This window comes from Nyctibius grandis, chromosome 2 (genome assembly GCF_013368605.1).
Source record: "Nyctibius grandis isolate bNycGra1 chromosome 2, bNycGra1.pri, whole genome shotgun sequence".
NCBI classification, from domain to species: Eukaryota; Metazoa; Chordata; class Aves; order Nyctibiiformes; family Nyctibiidae; genus Nyctibius; species Nyctibius grandis.
Window position 1 is genome coordinate 106,671,314 of NC_090659.1, and position 14,359 is coordinate 106,685,672.

At 43.4% G+C, this 14,359-nt stretch overlaps 2 protein-coding genes across 2 annotated transcripts in view; one reads left to right on the forward strand and one right to left on the reverse strand.

The window, feature by feature from the left end:
• FGF9 (fibroblast growth factor 9) overlaps positions 1 to 4,810 on the reverse strand; it is a 56,814-nt gene extending 52,004 nt beyond the window's left edge. The window contains 2 exon segments of the mRNA XM_068395323.1: positions 4,351 to 4,528; positions 4,531 to 4,810. Of these exon segments, the coding sequence (XP_068251424.1) occupies positions 4,351 to 4,528; positions 4,531 to 4,810 (458 nt within the window).
• Positions 4,736 to 14,359, forward strand: part of MICU2 (mitochondrial calcium uptake 2) — a 152,715-nt gene continuing 143,091 nt past the window's right edge. The window contains exon 1 of the mRNA XM_068395649.1: positions 4,736 to 4,795. The gene's annotated coding sequence lies outside the window, so the exon portion shown is untranslated. The remainder of the gene's footprint in view (positions 4,796 to 14,359) is intronic.

Consider the following 14,359-nt stretch of genomic DNA (forward strand, 5'->3'; position numbering starts at 1 on the left):
GTAGGTTTACTTGGTATTTTTAATTTTTGCTTTTGACTTTGTAATAAAACTTGGAAGAAATGAAGTTTCTGCCAAACATGACTTCCTAAGAATCACAGGAGTCACAAGGGTTTTATTTCACAGTAGTGTGTTTTTGTCTTTTGATGTGACTTCACATTATATTCATTATGTCTAACATGAAATAACTGCATTTAAGTATTGTTATTTAACAATCCAGTGGAACAGTGAATCTTACAGGAAAATTACATTCTTAAACATTTAAAAAAATATTTTATTAGGCTTTTCATTTGCTTTTGCAAATTTTCACCAATGCAAACATCTCTAGAACAAAGCCTGAAGTCAACGTGTAGACAGCACTTGTTAAAAAATCAGGTATGTCAGCTTGCTAAATTTAATGATTTCCGCTTACAAGAGCCAACGAAGAGCAAACTGTGCAGGATGGGAAAGGGAGCCTCTGAACTAACATTTTAGTGCTACAGGGCATAGTAGTGGATGACATTTGTCACCATGTAGCTCAATTTTTCTGATGAAACTCCTGTTATATTTACCAGACTGTCAGTGTCATTTCTGTCTGCTTTCTGTCATAACTACCCCTGCAGTGATACTGCATGAGGTGAAACAGGACTATATCTTAATAGCCAAGGGTTTTCTAGGTACTTAGGCACATGTTCTAGCACCCACAAACATAGCAGCCTGGTTACTGCAACACAGGTGTGAGCCACGTTAGCACAGCAGTAGCTTTGCACTCCTGGACACTGCACACATCGGGTAGATTTACTGCAGGGAGAGAAGGGGTGGCTAAGGACACTGAACCTCCTCATCAGCATTGCGTGCTTGCAGTCATATGAGAATACTTCTCCATTCACATTGCAGTTGTATCTGCTCCAGTCAGGGATGTCATCTGAGGAAAGACAAATGACCTACTTACTTGTTCTTACTCAAAGAAAAACTGAAAATGCCTGGCAGAGCACTGAACTAAACCTGCTTACCTATGTTGTGGTTGTGTGATCAACATCAAGGGATCTGGCATTCAGAATTCAAATCTCCCAGCCATCCTTTACAATGTTTCTGGGATGTTGCCAGAATTCATGAAGTGCTTGTTATTGGCTGACACAGAAAGGGAAGTACTCTTAATGTGTTTGTGCAAATATTCTGTGTCAAACTATAAGACTGGGATGGAAAATATTTTGTCTGTCTAGAGGGAAGTAGAAATAGGGGACAGGAATTTGCCGCAAGTTTTACACCTCTCCAGCAGAAGTGGGATTTTGCAGTGTGTGATTGTGTATGACACGAGAGGGATTTTGCTGCTATGTTTTACAGTATTTGGGGATTAGAAGGGATTTTCTTGAATGAGTTACCTTCGAGGTCTCTAGGGATACGAAAAAGATTTTGCAATGTACATTAGTCTGTGGAGATGGAAACCATTCACCCTGCATGTTGCACTCTTGGGTGATTTTGCAATGAGCAGCCATTTGTGTTCCCCAGAGAAGGTGTTTTTGAAGGGTTTGTATCCTGCTAAGACTGAGGTGGCACATTCCTGAAAATGTCCCAAACACTTCACAGAATGACACTCAGTGAACAACACATGTTAATGGAAGACTGGATAAATTCTGAGATGCCATTAGTTAGATGACTGAAATTACCATCTTTGAAACTGAATTCATGACTCTGAATTTAGGTCAAGGAAGGAAACTGAACTAAAACTACTTTAGTGGCACTGATGGATGATCACCGTTTGTCAGTGGATAGAGGGCAAAAAGGCATTTCCATGTTTCAGAGCCTGTACTGCAGCATTTGTAATGTTGACAACACAGTACTGGCTGTCATATCAGAAAGAGGTGAAAGATACAGTTTGCTAAAACGGACTGAGTACTTTCTGAAGGCCTTTAACCAAAGACCAAAATAATGGGACATTGCATGCAGCAGTTCTCTCCCCAGTCTTTTCCCACATTTACATGGAGCCACTGGGTAAACTACTCTGAAAACAGAGGTACTGGTACTGCCAATCTACAAATGACACAGAATCACAGAATCAACCAGGTTGGAAGAGACCTCAGGGATCATCGAGTCCAACCGTTGCCCTGACACCACCCTGTCAACTAGACCATGGCACTAAGTGCCATGTCCAGTCTTTTCTTAAACACATCCAGAGATGGTGACTCCACCACCTCCCTGAGCAGCCCCTTCCAATGTCTAATAACCCTTTCTGAAAAGAAATTCTTCCTAATGTCCAACCTGAACCTCCCCTGGCGAAGCTTGAGGCTGTGTCCTCTTGTCCTATCGCTAGTTGCCTGGGAGAAGAGGCCGACTCCCACTTCACTACAACCTCCCTTCAGGTAGTTGTAGACTGCAATAAGGTCACCTCTGAGCCTCCTCTTCTCCAGGCTAAACAACCCCAGCTCCCTCAGCCGTTCCTCGTAGGTCAGACCCTCCAGACCCTTCACCAGCTTGGTCGCCCTCCTCTGGACTCGCTCCAACACCTCAACATCTTTCTTGAAGTGCGGGGCCCAGAACTGAACACAGTACTCAAGATGCGGCCTCACCAGTGCCGAGTACAGAGGGACGATCACTTCCCTACACCGGCTGGCTACACTATTCCTAATAGAGGCCAGGATGCCATTGGCCTTCTTGGCCACCTGGGCACACTGCTGGCTCATGTTTAGCCGGCTGTCCATCAGCACTCCCAGGTCTCTTTCCGCCAGGCCGCTTTCTAACCACTCTTCCCCCAGCCTGTAGAGCTGCATGGGGTTGTGGCCGAAGTGCAAGACCCGGCACTTGTTCTTGTTGAACCTCATGCCGTTGGTCTCGGCCCATCTATCTAACCTGTCCAGATCCCTCTGTAGGGCCTTCCTACCCTCCAGCAGATCGACACTCCCACCCAGCTTGGTGTCATCTGCAAATTTACTGAGGGTGCACTCAATCCCTACGTCTAGATCATCTATAAAGATATTGAACAGCACCGGCCACAGAACTGAGCCCTGGGGAACACCGCTAGTGACCGGCTGCCAGTTGGACTTTGCCCCATTCACCACCACTCTCTGGGCTCGGCCATCCAGCCAGGTTTTAACCCATCGAAGAGTCCACCCATCCAAGCCCCAGGCAGACAGTTTGTCTAGGAGGATGCTGTGGGAGACAGTGTCGAATGCCTTACTGAAGTCTAGATAGACTACATCCACAGCCCTGCCCTCATCTACTAAGCGGGTCACTTTGTCATAGAAGGAGACCAGGTTGGTCGAGCAGGACCTGCCTTTCATGAATCCATGTTGGCTGGTTGGTTGAATCCATGACATTTAGCTTCCTCTCTGCTTTACCTTCTGTGACTGTATAATTAATTCCCAAATGGCTCAATGTTTGAACGTGATCAACTAAATAACACTGGAATGTGATCAACTAACTCAGTCTAACCAAGGCCTAGAGAGCTTTTTTACAACTATGGCAGTGGACAAAAGAGCACTTTGAAGCATTCACAGTGAATAGTTGTCTTTGACACAAGTGATTACTGCTGGTCAAGTCAATCTGTAATGCTTTTCAGTTACCACCTCCACCACGACGGTTTCTATAACCAATATCTTCCGTCATCTGTATTTCATGAGAAATTCTACTCTGCCTTTGAAAAGGACGTTCTAAATTTATTCATGCTTTTGTTGTTTCTCATCTGGAACACAGGCAGAGCAATGCATCCACACACAACGTCTCCAACACTTAGAAAGCCCTAACTGCACAGCACATGGCGCCAGGCCAGCCCTGCTAGCGCGAGCTCACCAAACCTGCCTCGCTCTGTACACCGGCCTTCCCGAAGGGTTTCAAACCCAGTCCACGACCCATTGCTCTTCAAGTACTCATCAGTGGCTCAAAGCTCTGGAGGATGAGTCGCACCAGTGAATAACGTGAACCGGAGCGCTTCGAGACAGCGAGGGGCACCCTGGGCACCGCAGGGCCGTTACAAGCGTCGCCGCTTTTCACTCCCTACTGCACAGGCAAGGCCTTCGGTGATCCCTTCCCTCACACAAACCAAACGCCTGACCCCTGCCCTCGCCTTCCCTCTCCACCAGCAACCCGCCGGGCGAGCCTGATCCTCGGCCAGGCCCTCTCCGCTTCCCGGGGGAAGGCCAGGGGCAGCTACAGCCCGCAGGGGCCCGGGCCGGCCGCGCAGGGCCTCTGCCCGCCGACTGGCCCCTCCATTTGAGCTGTTTCCAGCGCAACGCTTGAAGCGGGGGCCCCGCCGCCTCCCCTCACACCTGAGGGACTGCCCGGCACGGGGCCGGGAGCCGGGCGCGTTTCCAAGGCGGGAAGGCGGCCGTGCGGCGTCGGCCCCTGCGGTAAGACCCTGCGCACCTCTGCCTGCGTTACCTCTCTGCCAGGACCGTCCCCTCCGGTGTGCGGGTGGCTTCCCTCCCGCTCGCCGAGCAGGGCCAGCGCGCTGCGCTCTCGCAGGGGACAGCACGATCCCGACGGGACAGAGCAGCCCCCGCCCCACCGGGCGGGCAGCGAGCGGCCCCTCGGCCTCGGGCCCAGCGCTGCGCATGCGCCCGCGGCGCCCCGCGGCCGGCGGCGGCGGAGGGGCCGGTTCGATGTCGGCAGCGCCACGGAAGCTTCCGGGAAGATGGCGGCGTGGAGAGCGGCGCTAGCGGCGCGTGCCCGCGCTCCCCTGAGGGGGCGGTTCGCCGGCCTGCGGCCCCCTCGGAGCCAGCAGCGCCCGCTTAGCTGGAGGGTCGCCGCCGCCGTGGTCGGGGGAGGCTCCCTGGCGGCGTGTTACAGCGGGCGGCCGGGCGTGTTCCCGACGGTCCTGGCTCAGGTAAGGCGGCAGCATCCCGCTCCGGCAGCCTCGCCTCCCGCCGGCGGGCAAGGCTGGGCAGGCCGCGGGGCAGGGCCGGGGCCTGGCGCCGGGGGCGGGCGCGGGGCTGCGGGTCCCGGGGGCGGCTGCTGGCGGGCGCGGAGGAGCGGCCTGCGGGCGGGCCAGGGTCCCCGGTCATCAGACCTCGTCTGCCTCAGTGCGGTGAGGCAGGACCCGGCCGCAGGACTCCTCATCGCTCAGGTCCAGCAGGGAATGCGCGTCCGCGGTCCCATTGGCAGCAGCCGGGGTCAGCACTGTGTCACTTAAGCTAAACCTCGTCGACGTGAACTTTGCTGTTTTCTTCAGTGGGAGGAGGCGCGGGGGTGCATTAGCACCGAGCGTCTCCCCCGTTTGTTTGACAGCCCTGGTCGTGCAACCTGATGAACCTTGTGTGGTTTGCACAAGCACACGGCCTGTACTGAGCTCCTTGTTTTGCTGGTGATTTTGAGAGCTTGTCTTCCTTCCACGATGCCTGGTCTACACGTCAGGTGCTGTTAGATAGTCGTGCACCTTTTTCCCCCCTTAAGAAAAAAGCCTATTTCACGAAAGTAGTGCTTTTATATCTCATACTTTGTCTGAAATGCATCACACATAACAGTTAGGATGATTTTCTCTTAGTATGTTCAAAACGTGGGCTGTGGATGTTAAAATGTAGTTTGCCTTGGAGCATCAGTGTGCACTTGGAAGGTTATGTTCAAGGACGGATAGTCATTATTTACAAAGTAATCTTCACAAGCTCTAAAATACAATTATGCTTCCCAGCTTTATTGTTTTTGATGGAGGTGGTGAACTTTTTCCTGTTCTTCCTTCAAAGAAAAAGTTCCTGTCAATTAGAGTTGGTTAAGTATTTCAGGACTGGAAGACCTAAATGTCTTTTAGGCCAGAGGGTTTAGGTGGGGTGGGGGGAGGAAGAGGTCAGTGTATACTTCCAGTACCGTTCATCTACTTCTATCTAGGAAATTTTGGAAGTATTCAACGGTTTGTATACTTCAATATCCTGTCTCTTAACAGATATTGAATAGACTGAACTGCAGGCAGGTAAATAGTCACCTGATTTATTCTTGAGTCAAAAACAAGGAATGATTTTTTTTTTTTAATTGCAGTCTTAATTGTGGAGAATTTGTAAGCTGCTGCTTCTTAGGAAACTCCATTTTTTCTGTATAAGCATGTTTCTAAATAGGTTAACTGTAAGTCCTGATTCCTTGGACAGCACATGTTAAAACTTTGGTTTTCTGTATATAGGGCTCCCAGTGAGGAAGACATCCATTATTCCACTAGAAATCCTACTGGAAACATACCTCCTTGCTGTAAAGAGCCAACAGAATATTATTTTACTTATGTGATGATGTATTATGTTTAAAAAGTCCTGTTGTTGAGACCAATTTCATGTATGTAGGGGACTCTTGTGTAAGTAGATATATATAAAAAGTGTTAAATACAGGGAGTAATCACTTTTAAAGGGTGTTGAGTGAAGCGATCTAGTTCTAGTGCTGGTATGTTCATGGAGTAGCTTCCATGTAATGCATGAACAGTTCTACAAGTACACTTTTTAACTCTCTGGGGGGACTCTGAAAGTCTACAGCTTGATGAATTGATTCATTTTTGGAGACAGTAAATTGATGGACTCTGCAAATGTTAAGTAGTTTATTCAATTTAAACTTCTCAGTTTTCCAATAAAAAGACTGTTGGAGATACTATCATAGTTACAGTCAAAAGCTCTCCATGTGTCCTGTACTCGATGTTGCTGCAATTAATGTAATGAGCTTTTTAAAACTACCTAAGAAGTGGCCATGCCGCACGTGACCCTAAGGCCTGTAAACTGGAAGTGAAACTGGATTGTAAAAGCTATGAGGAACAGAATGATAATGCCAAAGTAACATGCTGCATTTCTTTTAAGCGGTTTAGATGCTACTTGTGGCTTCTTATTGGCAGAAGTAAGAAATACTCAAAAGCAAAACAGAGTGTTGAAACAAGTGTGTCACCTTTAGTTTGTTTTGGAGGGATCTTCTTCCAGTTCAGAGCTTGTGCAGTCCTGTTACGTTGAGATGCTTTTCACATTCTAACAGTGGATGACTTTACTTTCCATTATTATTCTTTTTCATTATAATTGATCTTAAGCAGCCTTGCTTGAGATGGTGCTTGCAAAGAATTATGAACGATTTGTTCATGTTGCAGTATGTTATGTAGTGGAAGTCTTTGCAGCCTAAGTATATGGAATGTTATAGATTAAGGCAAGTATTAGAAATTAAGCAGCATAATTTTCATTATCATTATGGGAATAAAGGAATATGTAGTGGAAATGTTTATACTTCTATCTCATTTGCTAGCATTTGCTCTTGAGAATGCAGTGAGATTATGCTACAGTGCTTCCCTGTTTTCCTTGGTAATGAAGTCTTTATTGTTGAATCATAAGAATTAATTGCTGCAAAATGGGTGGTAATTATTTAAATTACTTGTCAAAGTGAAGTTGATAAAACAGCAATATATCTCCATGCTGTAAAGAGCCAACAGAATATGATTTTGTGTTAGTTTATGTGGTGTTTTTCAGCAGCATTGCATTATGTTTAAAAAGTCCTGTCGTTAAGACCAATTTCACATATACATAGGATTCTTGCGTAAGTAAACATGTATGTAAGTATATATAAAAAGTGTTAAATTTTAGCATAATTTGAGCCACTGAGTAAATTTTCATTCTTGTCCTAAGCGAGATCTAACACCTGTTAATAGCTTTGTTGTAGAATCAAACTCTTCATTGTAAATACTTGCTTTTTATTTCGTTCAAGTAATTTAAGTTGATAACTCTATTTAGATTTTCCGTTAGTCTTGATAAAACTAGTCTCTGTCAAACTAGTCAGAAATTTTTTGGCGATACCATGTTCTAGACAGCTTCAGAGATACAATTTACTATTGAAGCTGGGAAACAACATGTCAAAGATGAAGTTCTGTAAATTCAGTATTTATTTTTTTTTTCTTCTAAAGCTATTCATTATTTTAAAATCAAAGACTTTGGCACCTAGCTTCTTAAGCCTTTGCTTAATTCCAGTCCTCGCATGCTGCTGCAATGGGTTTAATCCTGCTTGTATTAGTTATTGTCACTTCTGACTTCTGCTCAGTGAATGAAATCAAGCCTGTCTGCAAGTCTTTGCAGAATCAAAGGTCCTGCAGGGTCGGTTAATCTGTTTTCCATTTGTGAGTTGTATGGATAGTGTCTGTTTTAGTTTGCAGTGGCTTATGTTTGGTTTCTGTGGTCTAATATAATTGTTGTTTATTCTGGCAATAAATTTTCAGTTTTGAGGCATTTTTTTAAACTTTTTTTGACCCAATTTTTTATCAGCATTTTCACTGCCACTTACCTTTTCTGAGAGGTTTCGTTAAGTGGGTAGCATATTAATAATAAAACTTTATATATTTAACGTAAGATTACCTCACATGTATTCTTTCATACTTAACTGTCTCTTTAGAGCTTCAGTAAGTGATTTATGAAGTTATTTTCATTCTCCATCTTCATTTGCTGACCTACTCTTTAGAAACATACAACTAATATATATTGGAGTAAGTCCTTAGTGCTGATTGTAAATCTCTACTGCCAAAGATTTGTATAACAAAATTAACATAATATTTTTTTTAATTTTTGATAGATGCCAGGTTTTAGGTCTATCTGCACTTGTTATTTACCAATGAAACTACATTGACAGTAGCCAAGACCAGATATAGCCTGTGCTGGGAAAAACTAGATCAATTTTTTTAAATTAAATGAGCTAGTCAGCCTGTATAAAAGGGGGGGAAAGGAGAGGGGGGGAAGGTAAGAGCTTTTGTACTACCAGTGTAACTTAGAACGAGGATTTATGCTGAGGTTCACTAAAAGCGTTTCTTCTATTATCCCAACCAACACAGCCAGGTCAAAAATGTACCTGCTGCACTACACACTGTAGTGATACTATATCAGCTGCTTTTCTTCTTTAGTAGTGTAATTCAAATGACACAATGGCATATGATTTGTAACCTTGATCAGACTTGCAGTAATGTCTACTGTGTCTTTATTATCTCAGAGCTTGCAGTTTTCAGTACTAATGTGACATTATATGGCGTAGAGCTATTGGAAGTACTTGGTTAAATTGTGCTGTATATGTGAGTCAGCTTTGCAGTCAATTAGGTTACCTTTACCAGGGTCAAGAATCAAATATGTGAATGCCAAAGAGTGTGCAAGTGAATTTGGAATGGCACACATCAAGAGCCTGTAGCATTTTGTGAGAGGCCGTGGCTTCTGGCTCCCCACTCCAGCTAAATTTGGAACTTCCCAAGGGACTGTGGCATCGATCTCGTACATACACAGACTGCAGATTATGAGAACACTCTGAGACACAGCAAGCTGCCAGGGGCAGCATCTCCTGCCCCTGCGGAGTTTTTTATGGACATGTTTAGTTACTAGCTTCAGAAAGAAGAATATAATTTGATTCATACCTGAAAAGTTACCATCCCTGCAGTGTCACATTTTGTGCTTAGTCTAAGGCACTGTTTTCCAAATGAGACTGACTAGAGTTGTTACCAGCACATATATGAAGTTATAAATGTGCAAAGCCTTGTCTGTTCGCTGATAAACATGATTTTGTTTCAGCATTCTTTTTCTAGGGTTGTAGGACCATTAGTTGGAACTTAAATATTTTATACTGCTTACCTGAGGTAAAGAGGAAAACACAATTTACAGCATTTTTTTGTCCACTCTTGTTAATACTTTCTGTTACATGATTGTAGTCTAAGTGGTTCTCTTTATCTTGCCTTTTCTACTACTGCTTGTGTTGCATCAGTAAGCTGCTACAATTGTTCCAGGTGAGAAAAGACTCGATTCCTATCCTGGAGGTCCTAAACAAATACATTTATTGTATTTGATCATACTGAAAATGCTAAGATAATGCTTATAACAATGGTTAACAAACCATTTGTGCCATTTTTAGTTGTTTTTTTTTTAATGTCTGATATTTCTGAAATTTTTGTTTTATTTAAAATGTGTTTATTAGAACAGTCCTCTTTTGGACTGTGTTAAATACTTTATTCCACTTTAAACTACATTGAATGTTTCACCATTTTCCAATGTTAACGATTCTTAAGAGAAGCAAGGATAGCCGCACATGGTAGTGATGACTTTGTGTGTTGCAATGATATGAAAACTGTTATTCCAAGCAACTGTGAGTGAAGTACTTCTAATGATAAAAACCAGAGCTTAGATTAGTTTTCTGGGGCTACACATGTAACTACCATAAAAATTTATTTTGGAACTATTGTCTTACACTGTTTAAAGAAACTACAATACTGTAGAGGTTTCCCCAAACACTGGTTTGGTCAGGGAAGACCCCCTTGGTTCTGCCACTATGGAAAACGCAAAATAATATACTGGAGGACCTCTTTACAAATCCTAAGGCTATGGAAAACTCGGAAAGCGCCACAGTTCATAGAATAATCTAGGGAGAGTGCTTAAATTAAATATAACTCTTTAAGTTTATCAGCAGTTTAATAGACATCTCTGGACTCCAGACATGGAAGCTGATAAAAATGGTTTAAAAAGTTCTAAAGTCCTGTCTGTGTTTGTTGGTGACACTGAGATGTGCACTGTGTCTCCAAAGAGATGAATGTTGAGTTAAGAGTTGTTTTAGACAAGTTCTGGTGTATTGTGCATGGTTTTCACTCAGGTAAAATTACCAACCCAAATCAATAGATGATTTGCAAAATAATGTCTACTATAAGCGTGTTACCTGTTTCACATATTTCTACTTGATTGGTAAATTCTGGCATAAACATATGTAAAATATATTCATGGTGTTGTCAGTGGCCCTCCTTATATGCTTCCAAAACAAGGGTAATCAGTTGCATGCATATTGAAAGCAGCATTTTGTTCAAATCATTTGAAGTAATTTCTTTAGAGCAGTGGAAGGAAGAAGGGTGTAGCTCTGGGATTTTGATGTGGTTTTTACACATCCTTTGTATCCAGGACCACTTTGCGACTGAAGTTATGCTTACACTACTTTTGGCCCACACCTTCTCACTCAGTATATTTCTGAATATTTTTTGTAATAAATGATGTTATTTAGGAAGGCAAGCTGTGCATAACAACTACACGTGAAGGATTTTTGGTACTGGCAGATAGAAGGTATATATGTGGCATTTGAATTTGGTCACCAAATAGAAAAAAAAATAGTGTATTTCTTTGTAGGAACCATTGTTTAATCTATAAGTTACCTGTAAGTGCTTTAAATTGTGAGACATTGGCAAATCTTGTTAGAGTGGGAATTTTTGTGGGCGTTTCTTTGCAATCTTTGTTAAAAGCCTGGTTCACACTCAGGGAAGAACATTGCTATTAAGATGAGGTGTCTTGATAAATATAGAACCCGGGATAAAATTGCTTAAGGATTTGTAGTGATGTATGGAATCGCCTGGAGGGAGGAATGTGGTTCTAAAATAAAACCAGAAATAATATGTGCAGTCTAATCTGGGAAATATACAGGAAGATTCTTCTGCTAATTCTGTCATAAAAACAAAAAAATTGCCCACTTTTGTTGGATCAAAAATCCTAGAATAGTTTTTGTGTCTTAAGTAATATTTTAAAAGTGTTTATCTCTGAGTCTTTATTCTATTAGAAATTAATTGAGAATGCAAATGTAGCAGCACATATAATAGGTTATTAGGATGCTCACAAAGTAAAGCATGTATAAAATAAAAGTCTACAGTGTAATGCTTTAACAGGCTTTTGAAACTTAATGCAAATGTGTTTAATCCACATCAAACATTCTACTGAGTGATAGCTTGCAGGCCTTAGAGAAGCCTCATACTTGCATTCAGCTGGTGCAAACCTGACCACATGGTCAGATCATTAATGCTTAAAATCTATGTAGTAAAACAAGGCCATGTAAAAGTCATTGAAATTACCATTGCTCTTGTGGGTTGGAGCGTCTTTGAGTAAGGATTATATTTTTTTATTGTTTTTCTTAAAATCTCTTCCGTGCTTTACCTCATCCCTTCCTTAAAATGTTGTACTTCCTTTTTTTTTTGCATCTTACTTCGCTGCTGACCGTTGTTCTCTCTGCGTGACAGAACATATTATGCTGTACGGAGTGGGCCAGGACGCAGCGCACAGAGCCCGGCAATGGTCCCCTGCACGGCGTTAGATTTCTGTTCTGGTTGTAGCACGATTGGAAAAGTGTTAGAGGATTTCTTAGTGCATCTTCAGGTTCGATCCTTGAACCATCTGCAAGATGGTGCCTTTAAATCTTCTTCCCACTGCAGAATCTGCAAAACTGGCAGCCTTCAAGGGGGGGACAGTTTGATTCAAGGTGCTTTGAACCCCGTGACGTTTCGTTCAGCAGTGCCCAGCGCAGGAGAGGCTCCTTGTTGAGGTGCAGTGAGCTGCAGGCAGTGCTCTTGTCAGCATGTGGTAGCATCCCTCTGCCAACTTTGTGGTTTACTTTCCGCTGTATCTTTACTGCTATATTTACTGTCTCAATAAATATTACCAAAAAATGTTGTCTTAGATCATGACAAGGCAGTCAGCTTTCAGAGTGGTGGTGAATGGGGCAAAGTCCAATTGGCGGCCGGTCACTAGCGGTGTTCCCCAGGGCTCAGTTCTGGGGCCGGTGCTGTTCAATATCTTTATAGATGATCTAGACGTAGGGATTGAATTCACCCTCAGTAAATTTGCAGATGACACCAAGCTGGGTGGAAGTGTCGATCTGCTGGAGGGTAGGAAGGCCCTTCAGAGGGATCTGGACAGGTTAGATAGATGGGCCGAGACCAACGGCATGAGGTTCAACAAGAACAAGTGCCGGGTCTTACACTTTGGCCACAACAACCCCATGCAGCTCTACAGGCTGGGGGAAGAGTGGTTAGAAAGCGGCCCAGAGGAAAGAGACCTGGGAGTGCTGATGGACAGCCGGCTAAACATGAGCCAGCAGTGTGCCCAGGTGGCCAAGAAGGCCAATGGCATCCTGGCCTCTATTAGGAATAGTGTAGCCAGCCGGTCTAGGGAAGTGATCGTCCCTCTGTACTCGGCACTGGTGAGGCCGCATCTTGAGTACTGTGTTCAGTTCTGGGCCCCGCACTTCAAGAAAGATGTTGAGGTGTTGGAGCGAGTCCAGAGGAGGGCGACCAAGCTGGTGAAGGGTCTGGAGGGTCTGACCTATGAGGAACGGCTGAGGGAGCTGGGGTTGTTTAGCCTGGAGAAGAGGAGGCTCAGAGGTGACCTTATTGCAGTCTACAACTACCTGAAGGGAGGTTGTAGTGAAGTGGGAGTTGGCCTCTTCTCCCGGGCATCTAGCGATAGGAGAAGAGGACACAGCCTCAAGCTTCACCAGGGGAGGTTCAGGTTGGACATGAGGAAGAATTTCTTTTCAGAAAGGGTTATTAGACATTGGAAGGGGCTGCCCAGGGAGGTGGTGGAGTCACCATCTCTGGATGTGTTTAAGAAAAGACTGGACATGGCACTTAGTGCCATGGTCTAGTTGACATGGTGGTGTCAGGGCAATGGTTGGACTCGATGATCCCAGAGGTCTCTTCCAACCTGATTGGTTCTGTGATTCTGTGAACTTTGTAGGTAAACGCATTAAGTACTTCCTAATTTTGAATAGGAAATGGGTAGTCAGTTTGTTAATGCATGGCTGAGATACCGATAGTCTATGGCTACATAAGAGACATCTGAACACAATTCATGCATATGCCTTCTAACTCTGGTGTATCGTGTGAATATATTCCTATTAAGTTTTTTCTTTACCGTGCATCTAGAAATAAACTGAAGTACTACAATATAATTGGTTTGATTCTGTGTGTTTAAATGCCTTGATAACATCATTGCCTCCTAATTCAGCTAGACTGAATGAGTTTTAGTTAATAGTCCCAAAATATTACAGAAATAGCATATGTTCAAAAATGCATTTTAAAGCAACATTCCTCCAGTTTTTAAGCATCAATAAATAAGAATCTCCCCTGCAAGAAGAGCTCTTAGAATTAGAGTGCCAGCTCAGCCTACCTTAATCTTTTTTCTTTTCCTTAAATATACTTCAGTCTTTCTGAAACTGTTCCTCTTGTGCAGCCAGCCAAGGTAACCTTAGCTACATCTTGTTTAATTCTGTATTTCACTGTGTTATGGAAATACTGTATGTATCAGGTATCCACCAAGCAGTCTAAATCAATAACCAAGATATTAAATATATCACAAACGTCATTCTCGGCATTATTGACATACAGACATTGTCATGTTGTGTGCCTAAAATAGAATGCGGTATAGAGAGTATGGAATCTGTAGGACCATGATGTTGTAATTAATTATAGACTTAAATATTACTTATGGATGTGTATTTGTTTCTCAACTTTAAATATACAGTATCCTTTCCAGATTTTTGAATGAGAGATATTTATATCCTGAAGTTTTTGGCTTTGAAAACATTTACATTTATTCCCTTTTCTGTGTGCACAGAGATTCTTTGTGCAGGTGTCTTCACTGATACTAAAACAACATGATGTCAAATGTAATCTTAGGGCTTG